General features: G+C 21.0%; 3 protein-coding genes across 3 annotated transcripts; all 3 read right to left on the bottom strand.

Annotated features, from left to right (window-relative positions):
• Positions 1 to 2,513: 2,513 nt before the first annotated feature.
• On the bottom strand, positions 2,514 to 3,366 carry LOC128957012 (uncharacterized). The gene is made up of 2 exons (XM_054302728.1): positions 3,016 to 3,366; positions 2,514 to 2,771 (listed from the first exon to the last, which is right to left on the bottom strand). Exons 1-2 carry the CDS (start codon positions 3,364 to 3,366, stop codon positions 2,514 to 2,516), a joined length of 609 nt encoding a protein of 202 aa, XP_054158703.1.
• A 2,921-nt stretch (positions 3,367 to 6,287) lies between these two features.
• Positions 6,288 to 7,888, bottom strand: LOC128957011 (chymotrypsin-like elastase family member 2A). The gene is made up of 4 exons (XM_054302727.1): positions 7,635 to 7,888; positions 7,171 to 7,233; positions 6,678 to 7,098; positions 6,288 to 6,524 (listed from the first exon to the last, which is right to left on the bottom strand). The coding sequence occupies exons 1-4, from the start codon at positions 7,886 to 7,888 to the stop codon at positions 6,288 to 6,290; spliced, it is 975 nt and encodes a 324-aa protein (XP_054158702.1).
• A 4,132-nt stretch (positions 7,889 to 12,020) lies between these two features.
• LOC128957070 (chymotrypsin-like elastase family member 1) lies at positions 12,021 to 13,384 on the bottom strand. The gene is made up of 3 exons (XM_054302786.1): positions 13,249 to 13,384; positions 12,369 to 12,760; positions 12,021 to 12,239 (listed from the first exon to the last, which is right to left on the bottom strand). The coding sequence occupies exons 1-3, from the start codon at positions 13,382 to 13,384 to the stop codon at positions 12,021 to 12,023; spliced, it is 747 nt and encodes a 248-aa protein (XP_054158761.1).
• Between the last annotated feature and the right edge of the window lie 1,496 nt (positions 13,385 to 14,880).

Here is a 14,880-nt window from a genome sequence, read left to right as displayed (position 1 = left end):
ATTAATTTAAATTAAAATATAACAACAAAAAAACTAAATAGAGTAAAATTAACTATGAATTTATAATTAATTTGTGTTTTATTTTATTTATTTTTTTTAAAAAAATTACTTTACAAATAATATTTTTTTTAAGACAAATATATATATTTTTTTTATAAATTTACGACAACTTTCACAAAAAAAAAAGAATTCTATAATTGAAACCAATTATTATTAGTATGTTTTTAAAGTTATGTTAATCATTGAAATCATTATAAGTTATGTTTTAAGTTTAAGACATAAATAAATGTTTTCAATATTAATATCAGTGTTGGCAGAGACAAAATGTTTGTATAATACAAAGCGTATTATACAGTATAATACAATGTAAAATACATGACCAATTTGGCTTACAAAAAAACAAATTAGCACCACCAATGGCTAAAAAAAGCATTTGATATAAGCAAAGTAAATAATGTTTTATAATAAATATAGATTTAATATTATTTTTTTTTGTATATTGAATTTCATTTTTTATTTTAAATTACTTAATTTTTTATAACTTAGAAACAAAACGATTGTTAATAATATTACTAATGCATTTTCTAGCAATTATATTTTTACTAAATATTTTAAAGTAATTTTTGTTTTTAACATAATATATATATTAAAATTTTGAAAATTTTGTATAATACATGCAGTACATTGTATTTTACTTTATTATACAAAGTAAAAATTCAAAACCTTGTATTTTTCCAACCCTGATTAATATCAAATGACTAATCGTATTGTTTGTGTTTTTTTTTTAAAAAAAAAATATCAATTAATGAATTTTAATAATATTAAACAATTATTACAAAAATTTCAAATTTGAAATTTAATATAAAACTTTAGTGATAAACAAATTTATTAGGAAAACGGGATGATGTTTACTAAATGTTTTAATAGTTTTCATGGATATAAATAGTCTATATAAATTATATAAATTATTGAATATTTATTATGAAACTATTGAAACTACAGTTTCAGTATTGAAAAAAAAAGTTTTTAATAATTGTTAAGATAATAAATATTAAAAAAAAAAAAATCTGACAATTAGTCTACTACTTAAAAAATGAATTCAACCAAATACTACGCTAAGGTATTATAATATTTGTTTTTATTGATTTAATAAAATATTTTTAAATATAATTTATTTTTTATATGTATATAAATTATACTAAAAATAAATAATATATCTTATATATATATATATTATATTTCATATAATATTTAACAGTATTTATTATACTAAATATATACTTGTTGTTACATTTATAGTATTATATTATATGTAACAACAAGTATATATATTTAGTATAATAAATACTGTTAAATATTTTATGAAATATAATATATATATATATATAAGGTATATTATTTATTTTTAGTATATATTTAAAAATATAATTTATCTTTAATATTTTATTTTACTATTTAAAAATAATAATAAATAATTTTTATATTAATTTATATTAATATATATATATAATATATATACTGTAGACTATTGGTGATGGAGTGATCAATAATCCACAAACAATGACACCGGAGATACTTCTATTGAAACCAATTATATTAATAATTATATCATTGATTGAAATCATTATATGCACAGTAATAGTCATACAATTGAAGCGTGTGTTTAATGGCCAGACATTACAGGACAGGACTAACGATCACGAAATGGTTAATCACAACAACAATGACAACAACAACAACAACAACAACAACGACAACAGCAATTAAGATACAATTAATTTAAATATTTTTGGTTAAAAATTTTTATTAGATATTCAATAACATTAAAACATAATGTATTATATTTAATAATTATAACTATAGTTTATTTGTAATGTATTTTTAAAAAACAATAAATGATTTTTATTTTTAATAAACATAAATAAATTGTTAGCTATTTTTTAAAAAATTAATTAGATATGCTAGAATTAAAATACATTAAATTATAATATTTGTTTTGGTTTAGATTGTTTAGGTTTTGGTTAGATATTCAATACAGTAATGTTAAGATATTTAAACATTTAATTAACAATTATATTTATAATAATTACAATTTCTAAAAATAAAAAATAAATAAATTTTTTATATTTTTTATAGTCAATTAAAATAAATATTAAAATACAATTAATTTTAATTACAAATTATTATACCGTTATTATACAGTATTTGTCTTTATATAATACAGTATTAAATAGTATTAAATAGTTAGAAAAAATAGGATTTAGGAACAAATGTAGATTATAGAAAGCCAGTAGAAAATTTCACTTAAAATTTGTCCACTAAACCAACCCCCACACACACCCAACCACTTCCTAACCTCACACCCACCCAAACTAACCGTAACTAAATAATAATTAAATAATAAAACTAAAATTTTATTTGTGTATAACTGCATAAAAACAATAATTTTCTACTGGCTGTCTATAATATACATTTAAACCAGAATTTATTATACTTATTAAACTTTTATAATGTTAGTGTTGGGACACTGTATTAATAATCCAATCAATATGTTTAGATATGCGAACAAATATTATGACAGTATCGGTATGTCTGGACTGACAGGTAGGCAACTTAGTTGTGACACCCATAGCTAAACCTATTAGTACTGCCCGACCACCACCACCACCACCACCATCACTACCACTACCACTACCCGTCATAACATTGTTAACACTTTTATGATTATTGTTGTCCATTACATACTGAACCAATGGTCCACCAGAATCACCCTATAGTATATTATTTGAATAATTTATTATTATTATTTTTTTGAATATAATATATATTACTTATTTAAAAAAAATTATTTAAAATTATAAATAAAACATTTTTATTGAATTATTATTAAATTAATAAGTTAACCATAAGTTGTTAAACAACTCTTATATATTAATTCTAATAATATTAATAATATTAATTAAGAATAATTTTATAGAATTTTATTTATTTTATAATTAATAGTTTATTACTTACATTACAGATACCGGTTCCCACATATAATGGATATCTTTGACTAAAAATCAAATAACTGTAGTTATCTGACGCGTTATTAGATGATTCAGTCATTAGAAACCAACCCTTCCTGAGTGGACCCAAATTAATTACATTATCGTCAGTATCACCGAAACCGGCAAACACTGCCAACTCTTTATCGGTGTTAACAATGTCTCTGTCGGGCAAACAAATGGCATTAACTGTCGGATACCCACCCGTCGACTGTGTCATCAATATCTGTGAATCCAATTTCAATAATGCGATGTCATATCCTTGCCTTAAACCTGGGATATGACTGAATGTCGTATAATTGGGTTGAATGACAAACATATTCACACCGTATACTTGATTTGCTTGACTGTAGTCATAACCCAATCTTACACTTATTGTGTGATCGGATCTTATTATAAATTATTAGTTAAATAAAAGTATATTTTTAATTAAAATGTTTGATTCATAAATTTGTAAAATTTTTAAAAACGTCATTACAATACACAATGTGCTGCTGTTATAATCCAATAGCTATTCAATATAACTCCAGTACACCATTTACTTAATTAAAACACATAATCGTTTAATAATAAAAAATTATTTAAATTTAATTATATTAATTATAAGTAAAGTTTGTCAAAATTATTTGATTTGTTTTTATAAACTCTATATTTTACTATTTGTAGGAATCTACAAGTTAATCTATTATTTGATATTGTTTAAAATAATAAAAAAATAGATATTTCAATAAATTTTTTATGCTAAATATTTGTTTTGTATACTTTTTATTTTATAATTAAAAATTGGTAGTTGAGTTGAGTAGAAAAAAATAAAATATATTTTTTTTATTTGGGAAATTTATTATTAAAACATCAATATTTTTTGTAGTGGGGGTGAGTAATAAACCATTATTGCAAATGTATATTAATAATTACAAATACCTATTATATTTGAAACCCCAAAATGTTTTGTATATATCAATGAATGCAATCCACGGCCACTCAAACGGTTGAGCTAACCGTCCGTTTTGAACACTAGTCGTCACATTTGATGACCACTTAAGACAGTGTCCGCTCATAAACAGTGACTGATCATTGATACCACACTTGTCCTCTGTTACCGACGGATAGTGTTTGATACATGAATGCAAACAATTAGTTAAAACAATTGATAAAAATATTATATAAAATTTTATTTCTATAAACATATCTTTAATATTAAAATAATATATAAGAATATAAGTTTATTTTATAAAATAAAAAATATCTGTTTTTTGAATTTCTTAGATTAAACTATTAAATAAAAAATAATATTTTAGATGAAATTTAATATAATACTTATATAATACTTTTTTAAAATTTCAATCTTACATTATATTAAAAAATTATCTCATATTAATAATAAAGTTGATATGCAATTTAATTACATATTTAAAAAATAGAAAAATTAATTAAAATATTGTTTTTAATACTTACGAAATAAAATATAACATTTGTTTAAATAGGATATTGTAAAACAAACTATTAGACAATAACTTTCAAAATATTATGTCAAATGAGAAATAGTTTGTAATATTAATTAGACATTTATATTATATAACAAAAAACATTTAGTAATTGTCATACATTTGGATTTATTTTTATTAAACAAAAATTTTTTTAAAAACAACAAACAAACAGTCATAGAGAGAATGAGTGAGTGAGTGAGTGAGAAATAATAACTGTTTTTTAATATAATTAATTTTTTTAAATATATAGTATATTTTTACAAATGGAAATGTTTTTATAAATATTATTATTAATTTTGATTATTTGATTAAAAGCTTAAATAAATGTTTTCAATATTAATATCAAATGAATAATCGTATTGTTTGTGATTTTAAAAAATATCAATTAATGAATTTTGATAATATTAAACAATTATTAAATATTTCAATTTGAAATATAATATAAAACTTTAGGGTAAACAAAATTATTAGAAAACGGGATGTTTTTGTTATATTCAAAAATATGAATCATTGTATTTAAATAGTTTTCTCATATGTATTGTATTTAAATTAATAAATATATTATAAACTATTAAATAGTTTCAGTATTGATAAAAGTTTTCATTTGTTAAGATAATAGTAATTATTTTTTATTAATCTGGCATTTAATCTACAAATTATAATGAATTCAACCGAATACTACTCTCAGGTATTATTTGTTTTTTATTGATTTATTTAATGATTTTATATTTAACATATATATTTTTATAAATTTAAAATATAAACTTAATATAATAAATATTATTAAATATTATAAGTGTATTATCAATTTAAAAAAAAATATCATTCAATATTAAAATATTAATTACATATTAATAATTAATTAATATATATATATTCATATATACTGTATATATATATATATATATATTATAGGTTATTGATAGAGGAGTGTTTCAAAATCCACAAACAATGACACCGGAGATACTTCTATTGAAACCAATTATATTAATAATTATATCATTGATTGAAATCTTTATTTGCATTGTTATTGTCGTACAATTGAAGCGTGTGTTTAATGGCCAGACATTACAGGACAGGACTAACGATCACGAAATGGTTAATCACAACAACAACAACAACAACAACAATAACAACATTTAAGATACAGTTAATTAAAATATTGATGATTTAAAGTTTTGGTTATATATTCAATAACAATAAAACTTAATGTATTATATTTAATAATTATAATTATATTTTATTTGTTTTAAAAATGCAATAAATGAATTTTTTTTAATAAACATTAAAAAATTATAAGTTATTTTTGAAAAAAAAATTAATTAGAGATGCTAGATCAAATTTTTTAATGAAAAGGATATTTAAAAAATATTAGAGGACAACTAATATTTAATTAAATCTAATTAATGATTAATTTATTTTTAAATACTGTTTCAATACTGATATATTAGAAAATTAAATTATTTTTTCTCTGTTTAAATACACGCATAAAAATATATTTAATAAAATTTTTAAAAAATTTAAATTAACAAATCAATTTATTATGTTAATAAAAAATCTAAATTCTATAGTTTATTAAGTTTATTATTTATCAAAATTTTTTTTATGTTAAATTGTTAACATTTATAATAATTGTAATGTAAAAATATAAAATTAAAGGACAAATTCATTTCAGGAGATTTATCCAAAAAAAAAACTAATAATAGATTCCTATTATAAATAAATTCATTTATTTTAGACTATATTTAGTCTATTATTTTGCGGACACAGTATTGATAATCCAATCGATGTGTTTAGATATGCGAACAAATATGGAAATAGCATCGCTATGTTTGGACTGACAGGTAGTCGACATAGGATAGACACTCCTTATTATACCTATTAGTACTGCCCGACCACCACCACCACTACCACCACTACTTGTCATAACACCTTTATGACTGTTGTTGTTGTCCATTACATACTGAACCAATGGTCCACCAGAATCACCCTATAGTATATTATTTGAATAATTTGTGAATTTAGATATTATATAAATAACTTAAACAAAAAATAAAACTTTTATTTAAATTATTAGAGTAAATAATTTAAACTTAATTAAACATCAAATTGAATTTTTATCTAATAGTATTATAGTACTTACCTGACAGATACCGGTTCCCTCAATCAATGGATATCTTTTACTTAGAATCAAATAACTGTAGTTATCTGTCGAGTTTTTAGACGACTCAGTCATCTGAAGCCAACCCGTCCGGAGTGGACCCGAATTAATCACATTATCTTCGATATCACCGAAACCGGCAAACACTGCCAACTCTTTATCGGTGTTAACAATGTCTCTGTCGGGCAAACAAATGGCATTAACTGTCGGATACCCACCCGTCGACTGTGTCATCAATATCTGTGAATCCAATTTCAATAATGCGATGTCATATCCTTTGTTAAAACCTTTGATATGATTATATGCCGTATAATTGGGATGAATGACATACATATCCACACCGTATACATGACTTTCATGGCTGTAGTCATTACCCAGTTTTACACTTAGTGTGTAATCAGATCTTATAAATTAATAGTTAAATAAAATTATCATTTTTTTTGAGAAAACATTTCATAAACAATTATCAATTTACTTTATACAATGCGCTGCTGTTATAATCCAATAGCTATTCAATATAACTCCAGTACACCAATACCTTAATTTGGATATATAACAGACAATTTTTTATAATAATAATAATAATAATAATATTAACAATAAGTAATTAATTTTATTATATTAATTATAACTAAATAACGGATAAAATATCTATTTTATATTGAGTGATATTGACGAAAAGTTTTACTAAATACTATATATATATAGTTCTATATATAATATATTTAATAGATATTAATTTTTAAAATTAATTATATGATGTTTGTTAGTTTTTATTTTATAATTTAATTTTTTTCCGGATTAGGGGATGAAAAATTAAATATTGAATATATTATGAAACTTCACTCCATTGGGAAGTTTCCCGAATTCTAGTTATAAGTTATTAGTTTTGATATTATATTTAAATATGATTTTTATAGTAATTTCTAATCTAAATACCAATTATATCTTAAACCCAAAAATGTTTTGTAAAAATCAATGAATGCAATCCACGGCCACTCAAGCGGTTGAGCTAACCGTCCGTTTTGAACATTTGTCCCAACATTTGATGACCACTTAAAACAGTGTCCGCTCATCAACAGTGACTGACGATTGATACCACACTTGTCCTCTGTTACCGACGGGTAGTGTTTGATACGTGAGTGCAAACAATTAGTTAACACAATAAAGTTTAGTAATAAAGATAATATCATTTTAATTGTTAAAAATATTTAAATTTAATATTTTTATTAACAATAAATGTAAAATTGTTGTTGTAAATAATACTAATTAAATAAAAATTAACACTACTTATTATTATAATTATGTTTGATACGTGAATGCAAACAATTAGTTAACACAATTGATAAAAATATTATATAAAATTTTATTTCACGAAACATATTAGATAACTATAATATTACAGTAAAATATTATTTGAATAAAGTTTATTATTTATATATTTTTCAAATTATTATACAAAAAATTTAACTATTATTATAAAAATTAATATAATACTTATAAAGTTTTATATTTCAAAATTACATTATATTAATAATTATTATAATTTACTTTATCATTGAAATAATATGCATTTAATTAAATCTAACACTAAGTAACATGTATTATATTTTAAGTGTAATTTGTTTAATAGTAATAACTTATTAAAAGCAATTATTATAAATTATATATAAATTATTAGATTTTAAGATTACTTGTCCTGTCCTGTACTGTATATTTTAAATGTTAACATAACTTTTAACAAATTGAACATTAATTCAGATGCATTACTAAATTAATTTTAAAAAAATATAAATGCATAAAAATAATAAATTTATAAAATTAATAATATTTTTTAATAAAAATTATTATTGATATTTAAATTAATATATAAATAATTTATATTCTACTGTTTATTATCTTATTTTTATCTAATATTAAATAGAGAGAGAGAGAGAGAAAGAAAGAGAGAGAGAGAGAGAGAGAGAGAGTAATAACTATTTTTGAAATATATATGTAAGACTAGCAGTTTTTTAAAGTTATAATTATTATATAATAAAAGTTTTGTTGCAGTCGTATGTTAACCACTAGTTCACTAGTTGGTGATGATGATGATGATGGTGATGATGGTAATAATTTGAGACAATTTAATTGATTAAAATAAGTTTATATTTTATTAAACTAATAAAACAATTGGATTAAATACAATGATTATAATATTATAATATTAAAACACAATTAGTTTATAAAGTATTAAAATAGGGTAATAAGTGGTGTCAATGAGTGGATCACTTCTATTGAATCAAGTATCTGATCCCGTGATCTCATGGACAATAGGTTTTATACTTAATTAGTTTGAGGCGTATTGCTATAGAAGTTACCAATCAAAAGTCAGATTTGTTGTTGCATTAGTACTCCATTGGAGTACTAAGTATTGATGCAACAGTGGAAGGCCTAACCATTATCTGTAATATCTTGGAGGGTATTGACCGTGCAAACTTGGTACCAATTAATTATGATTTATTATTAGATACTTTACTCTGAAATCAAATTTGGCTTCAATTAGCGCGCGGGAAGTGCTTTTTATTTGGCATTATATTCTGTGATATATAGGGTTTTATAAGTAAAGTAAATATGTCTTAGAATGAAGGAAACTGTAATTAATGCCAGTTGTCTCTAATAGTGGACAACATATATAAACAAATATATTTTATGTGAGAATGTTTTTTAAGTAAAAACATATAACTATTTATTATTTAGATTAAATATTTTTCACATGTCTTACATATATTATATTTTACTAATGGAAATGTTTCTATAAATATTATTATTAAAATAGTCATTGAAATCATTATAAGTTATGTTTTATTAAATTTATTAATATTGTTTTTTTTATTAAAGGCTTATATAAATGTTTTCAGTAGTAATATCAACCGACTAATAGTATTGTTTGTGTTTTTTAAAAATAAATATCAATTAATGAATTTTGATTATATTAAACAATTATTAAAAATTTCTATTTGAAATATAATATAAATCTTTAGGGTAAACAAAATTATTAGAAAACGGGATGTTTTGGTTATATTAAAAAATATGAATCATAATATTTAAATAGTTTTCTCATATGTATTGGATATAAATTAATAAACATTATTAGAAACTATTAAATAGTTTTAGTATTGAAAAAAAGTTTTCGTTTGTTAAGATAATAGTAATTATTTTTTTTAAATTGACAATTAGTCTACAATTTTAATATGAATTCAACCGAATACTACTTTCAGATATTATTTGTTTTTTATTGATTTATTTAATGATTTTATTTGTAACTTATATTTTTATGAATATAATATATAAAAGTAATTTAAATTTAATATACTGTAGTAAATAATGTAAAATATTATAAATGTATCATTATCTATTTTTTTTAAAAAAATTAATTTTATTTTATTATTAAAACTAATAATTAATTAATATATATATATATATATATAAACTATAGCTATTTGGTGGAGTAATTCAAAATCCAAATACAATGTCACCGGAGATTCTTTTATTGAAACCAATTATATTAATAATTATATCATTGATTGCAATCATTATTTGTATTGTTATTGTCGTACACTTGAAGCATGTGTTTAATGGCCAGACATTACAGGACAGGAGGACTAACGATCAGGAAATGGTTAATCACAACAACAATAACAACAACAACTACAACAGCAATTAAGATACAATTAATTTAAATATTTTTTGATTTAAAGTTTTTATTAGACATTCAATAACATTAAAACTTTATATTTATTATATAATAAATAATTATAACTATACTTTATTTGAAATGCATTTTTTTAAAAAAAGCATTAAATGATTTTTTAAAATAAACATAAATAAATTGTTAGTTATTTTTAAAAAAAAATTAATTAGAGATGCTAGATCAAATTTTGAATGCAGATGATATTGTCTGCCCTGACTATGTTATGGTTTTATTTTTATAAATACAGTTATTTTTTAAAAAAAAATTAAATATAAGTTTTATATATAACCAGTTAAGAATGCTAGAAAGCATTTTCAGAAAAAAAACTTGAATAACATTGAAAACTATTAGTTTGTATAATTATAGCGGCTATATAATAACATATAAAAATTTAAAAACTGGTCAAATATACATAATATAAATATTGTCATGTATGGTATCAAATGACTCGCTTTGACAAAATAATCAAATACTCATGTGTGGTATCAAATGATTTAGTATAACAAAATAATCATCTATAATTATACTTTTTCCGCTTATACTTACTTTTTGTTCCCGTAGATATCAAAATTTTAATGCATATTTTTTATCCTTGTTTTTGATTGTTTATTCAAATCTATACTTTAAAAAAATTTCTTAAAATTTTTTTATACTTTTGCCGCCATTTAATAAAATTTATACTGATATATTATATCATATTTTTGATGCTCTAAACGTTAAAATTTTTACCTAATTTTTCTACTTTGGCCGCCATTTTCTTTATGTTCCCGAAGTGATATCAAAATTTTAATGTATATTTTTTATTCTTGTTTTTGATGCTTTATTCAAATCTATACTTAAAAAAAATTTTCTTAAATTTTTTTTTACTTTGCCCGCCATTTTGTCTATGTTCCCGAAGAGATATCAAAATTTTAATTAAACTTTTAAATACATTATTAGTAGTCCTCTAACCGAATCTGAAGTCAGAATTTCAAAATTCGCAAAAAAATATGCGACACACACACACACAGACAGACTCAAAAAGCCATTATAGATTTCAGTAAACAAAACTTTTATCAAAAATTACATTATAATTATTATAATTTACTATATCATTGTAATAATAAAGTTGATATGCATTTAAATAAATCTAACACTTAGTAAAATGTATTATATTTTAAAAGTGTAATTTGTATAATATTAAAAACTTATTAATATTGTGAAATAAGCAAATAAATTATTAGATTTTAATATTACATAACATTATTAATATTAAATAACACTAATTCAAATGGACAACTAAATTAATTTTTTATATTTAAAAGTATAAAAAAATATATTTAAAAAATACTATTTATTATTTAAATTAATATATCTTAATAATATATTAATTAAATAAAATTAGAGTTATATATATATATATATAATAGTATTATGTATAAATTGTATATCTATTTAATATTTATTATTTAGCTAATCATATATATTAAATATTTGTTATTGATTAACTAAATAATAAAAATTATATAGTTAGGAATGCATATATATATATATTTATTTATTTAATATTAAAAACCAATTTTCTAACAATTATTTGATTAAATTATAGTTTATTATTTTGCGGACACAGTATTGATAATCCAATCGATGTGTTTAGACAACCGAAGAAATAGCAAAATATTGTCGCTATGTCTCAACTGACAGACACCCAACTTAGGACTGATACCCAATAGTATACCTATTAGTACTGCCCGACCACCACTACCATCACTACCCGACATTTTGTGATTGTTGTCCACTACATACTGAACCAATGGCCCACCCGAGTCACCCTTAATTATTTAATAATTTAATGCATAGATATCATACAAATAGCTTAAATAATACATAAAATTTTTTTATTAAATTATTATTGTTAATCTAAATGAATTTATTAATATTAGTAATATTTTATTACATACCTCACAGCCACCGGTTCCCTCAATCAATGGATATCTTTTACTTGAAATTAAATAACAGTAGTTATCTGACGAGTTATTAGACGACTCAGTCATCTGAAAACAACCCGTCCGGAGTGGACCCGAATTAATCACATTATCTTCGATATTACCGAAACCGGCAAACACTGCCAACTCTTTATCGGTGTTAACAATGTCTCTGTCGGGCAAACAAATGGCATTAACTGTCGGATACCCACCCGTCGACTGTGTCATCAATATCTGTGAATCCAATTTCAATAATGCGATGTCATGTCCTAACTTGAATCCTCTGATATGATTATATACCGTATAATTTGGATGAATGATATACTTATCCACACCGTATACTTGATTTGAATGACTGTAATCATAACCTAGTTTTACACTTAGTGTGTAATCAGATCTTATAAATTAATAATTAAATAATATTAAACTTTGTTTTTAAAAAAAAAAAATCTTTGATTCATAAATTTGTTAAATTAAAAAAAAAGTTATATTACAATATACAATGCGCTGCTGTTATGATCCAATTGCTATTCAATATAACTCCAGTACACCAATACCTTAATTATTGTAATTGTATTTAATTAGTATTTAATTTCAATTATATTAATTATAATTAAAGTTTGGCTAAATTATCTAAATTACTATACAATTGAAATACATTTAAAAAAACATATATTATAACAAAATTGTATTAATTAAATATATATTGAATTCATATTTATATTATTAAATAAAATTTTATGCTAAATATTTGTATTTCGATACTAAAAATATTTAATTTTTTTTTTTGGGGGGGGGTGGTTGTAATTTTTGTAATAAACTATAATTGTAAATATATGTTAATAATTATATATACCATTTATATCTAATCCCCAAAATGTTTTGTATGCATCGATAAATGCAATCCACGGCCACTCTTCCGGTTGAGCTAACCGTCCGTTTTGAACATTTGTCGTCTCATTTGATGACCACTTAAAACACTGTCCGCTCATCAATAGTGACTGACTATTGATACCACATTTGTCCTCTGTTACCGACGGGTAATGTTTGATACGTGAGTGCAAACAATTAGTCAATATAATTGATAAAAATATTATATAAAATTTTATTGCTATAAACATAACTATTATATTAAAATAATATATAAGAATATAAGTTTATTTTATTTAATAAAAAATATCTGTTTTTTTAATTTCTTATATTAAATTATTAAATAAAAAAAAATATTTTAGATAAAATTCAATATAATACTTAAATAATAATTTTTAAAATGTCCAATCTTACATTACATTTATTAATTATCTCATATTAATAATAAAGTTGATATACAATTTAATTACATATTTAAAAAATCGAAAAACTTTTATTAATATTTATTAAATATTTATTATTTTACAGTTTAATATAACATTTGTTTAAATATGATATTTTAAAACAAACTATTAGACAATAACTTTTAAAATATTATTTAAACTATTATTAGAAATTGATTGTAATATTAATTAGACATTTATATAACAGAAAACATTTAGTAATTGTCATACATTTGGTGTTTATTTTTATTATGTAAACAATTAAAGGACTCAAAATAATTATAAATTTTTATTAATTAAAAAAATAACAAAACAGTCATAGAGAGTAAGTGAGAAATAATAACTGTTTTTTAATATAATTATTTTTTTAATATATAGTATATTTTACAAATGTAAATGTTTTTATAAATACATGAGGAAATTGTATTATTTTTATAAAAATTAATTTTGATTATTTGATTAAAAGCTTAAATAAATGTTTTTAATATTAATATCAAATGACTAATAGTATTGTTTGTTTTTTTTAAAAAAATATCTATTAATGAATTTTGATAATATTAAACAATTATTAAAAATTTTAATTTGTAATATTATATAAAACTTTAGGGTAAACAAAATTATTAGAAAACGGGATGTTTTTTTTATATTCAAAAATATGAATCATTATATTTAAATAGTTTTAATATATTGTATTTAAATTACTAAATATATTATAAACTATTAAATAGTTTCAGTATTGATAAAAGTTTTCATTTGTTAAGATAATAGTAATTATTTTTATTAATCTGGCATTTAATCTACAAATTATAATGAATTCAACCGAATACTACTCTCAGGTATTATTTGGTTTTCATTGATTTATTTAATTAGTTTTTATATGTAACATATTTTTTATGTGAACATAATATTAAAGTAATAAATGTAAACTTAATATAATGTATAAAATATTTTTTGATATATTTGTCATTTATATTTACTGTTAGATAATTAGTGATGGTTTGACTAAAAATCCTCAAATATTATCACCAGAAATGTTGCTAATTAAACCAATAATATTTGCAATTATATCATTGATTGCAATCATTATATGTGTTGTAATAGTCATACACATGAAGCGTGTGTTTAATGGCCAGACATTACAGGACAGGAGGACTAACGATCACGAAATGGTTAAT

Source organism: Oppia nitens, unplaced genomic scaffold (assembly GCF_028296485.1).
Source record: "Oppia nitens isolate AA-2021 unplaced genomic scaffold, nextdenovo-longstitch-racon4-pilon3 scaffold35_pilon_pilon_pilon, whole genome shotgun sequence".
Taxonomy (NCBI): domain Eukaryota; kingdom Metazoa; phylum Arthropoda; class Arachnida; order Sarcoptiformes; family Oppiidae; genus Oppia; species Oppia nitens.
This window is presented reverse-complemented; position numbering and strand designations above follow the sequence as displayed.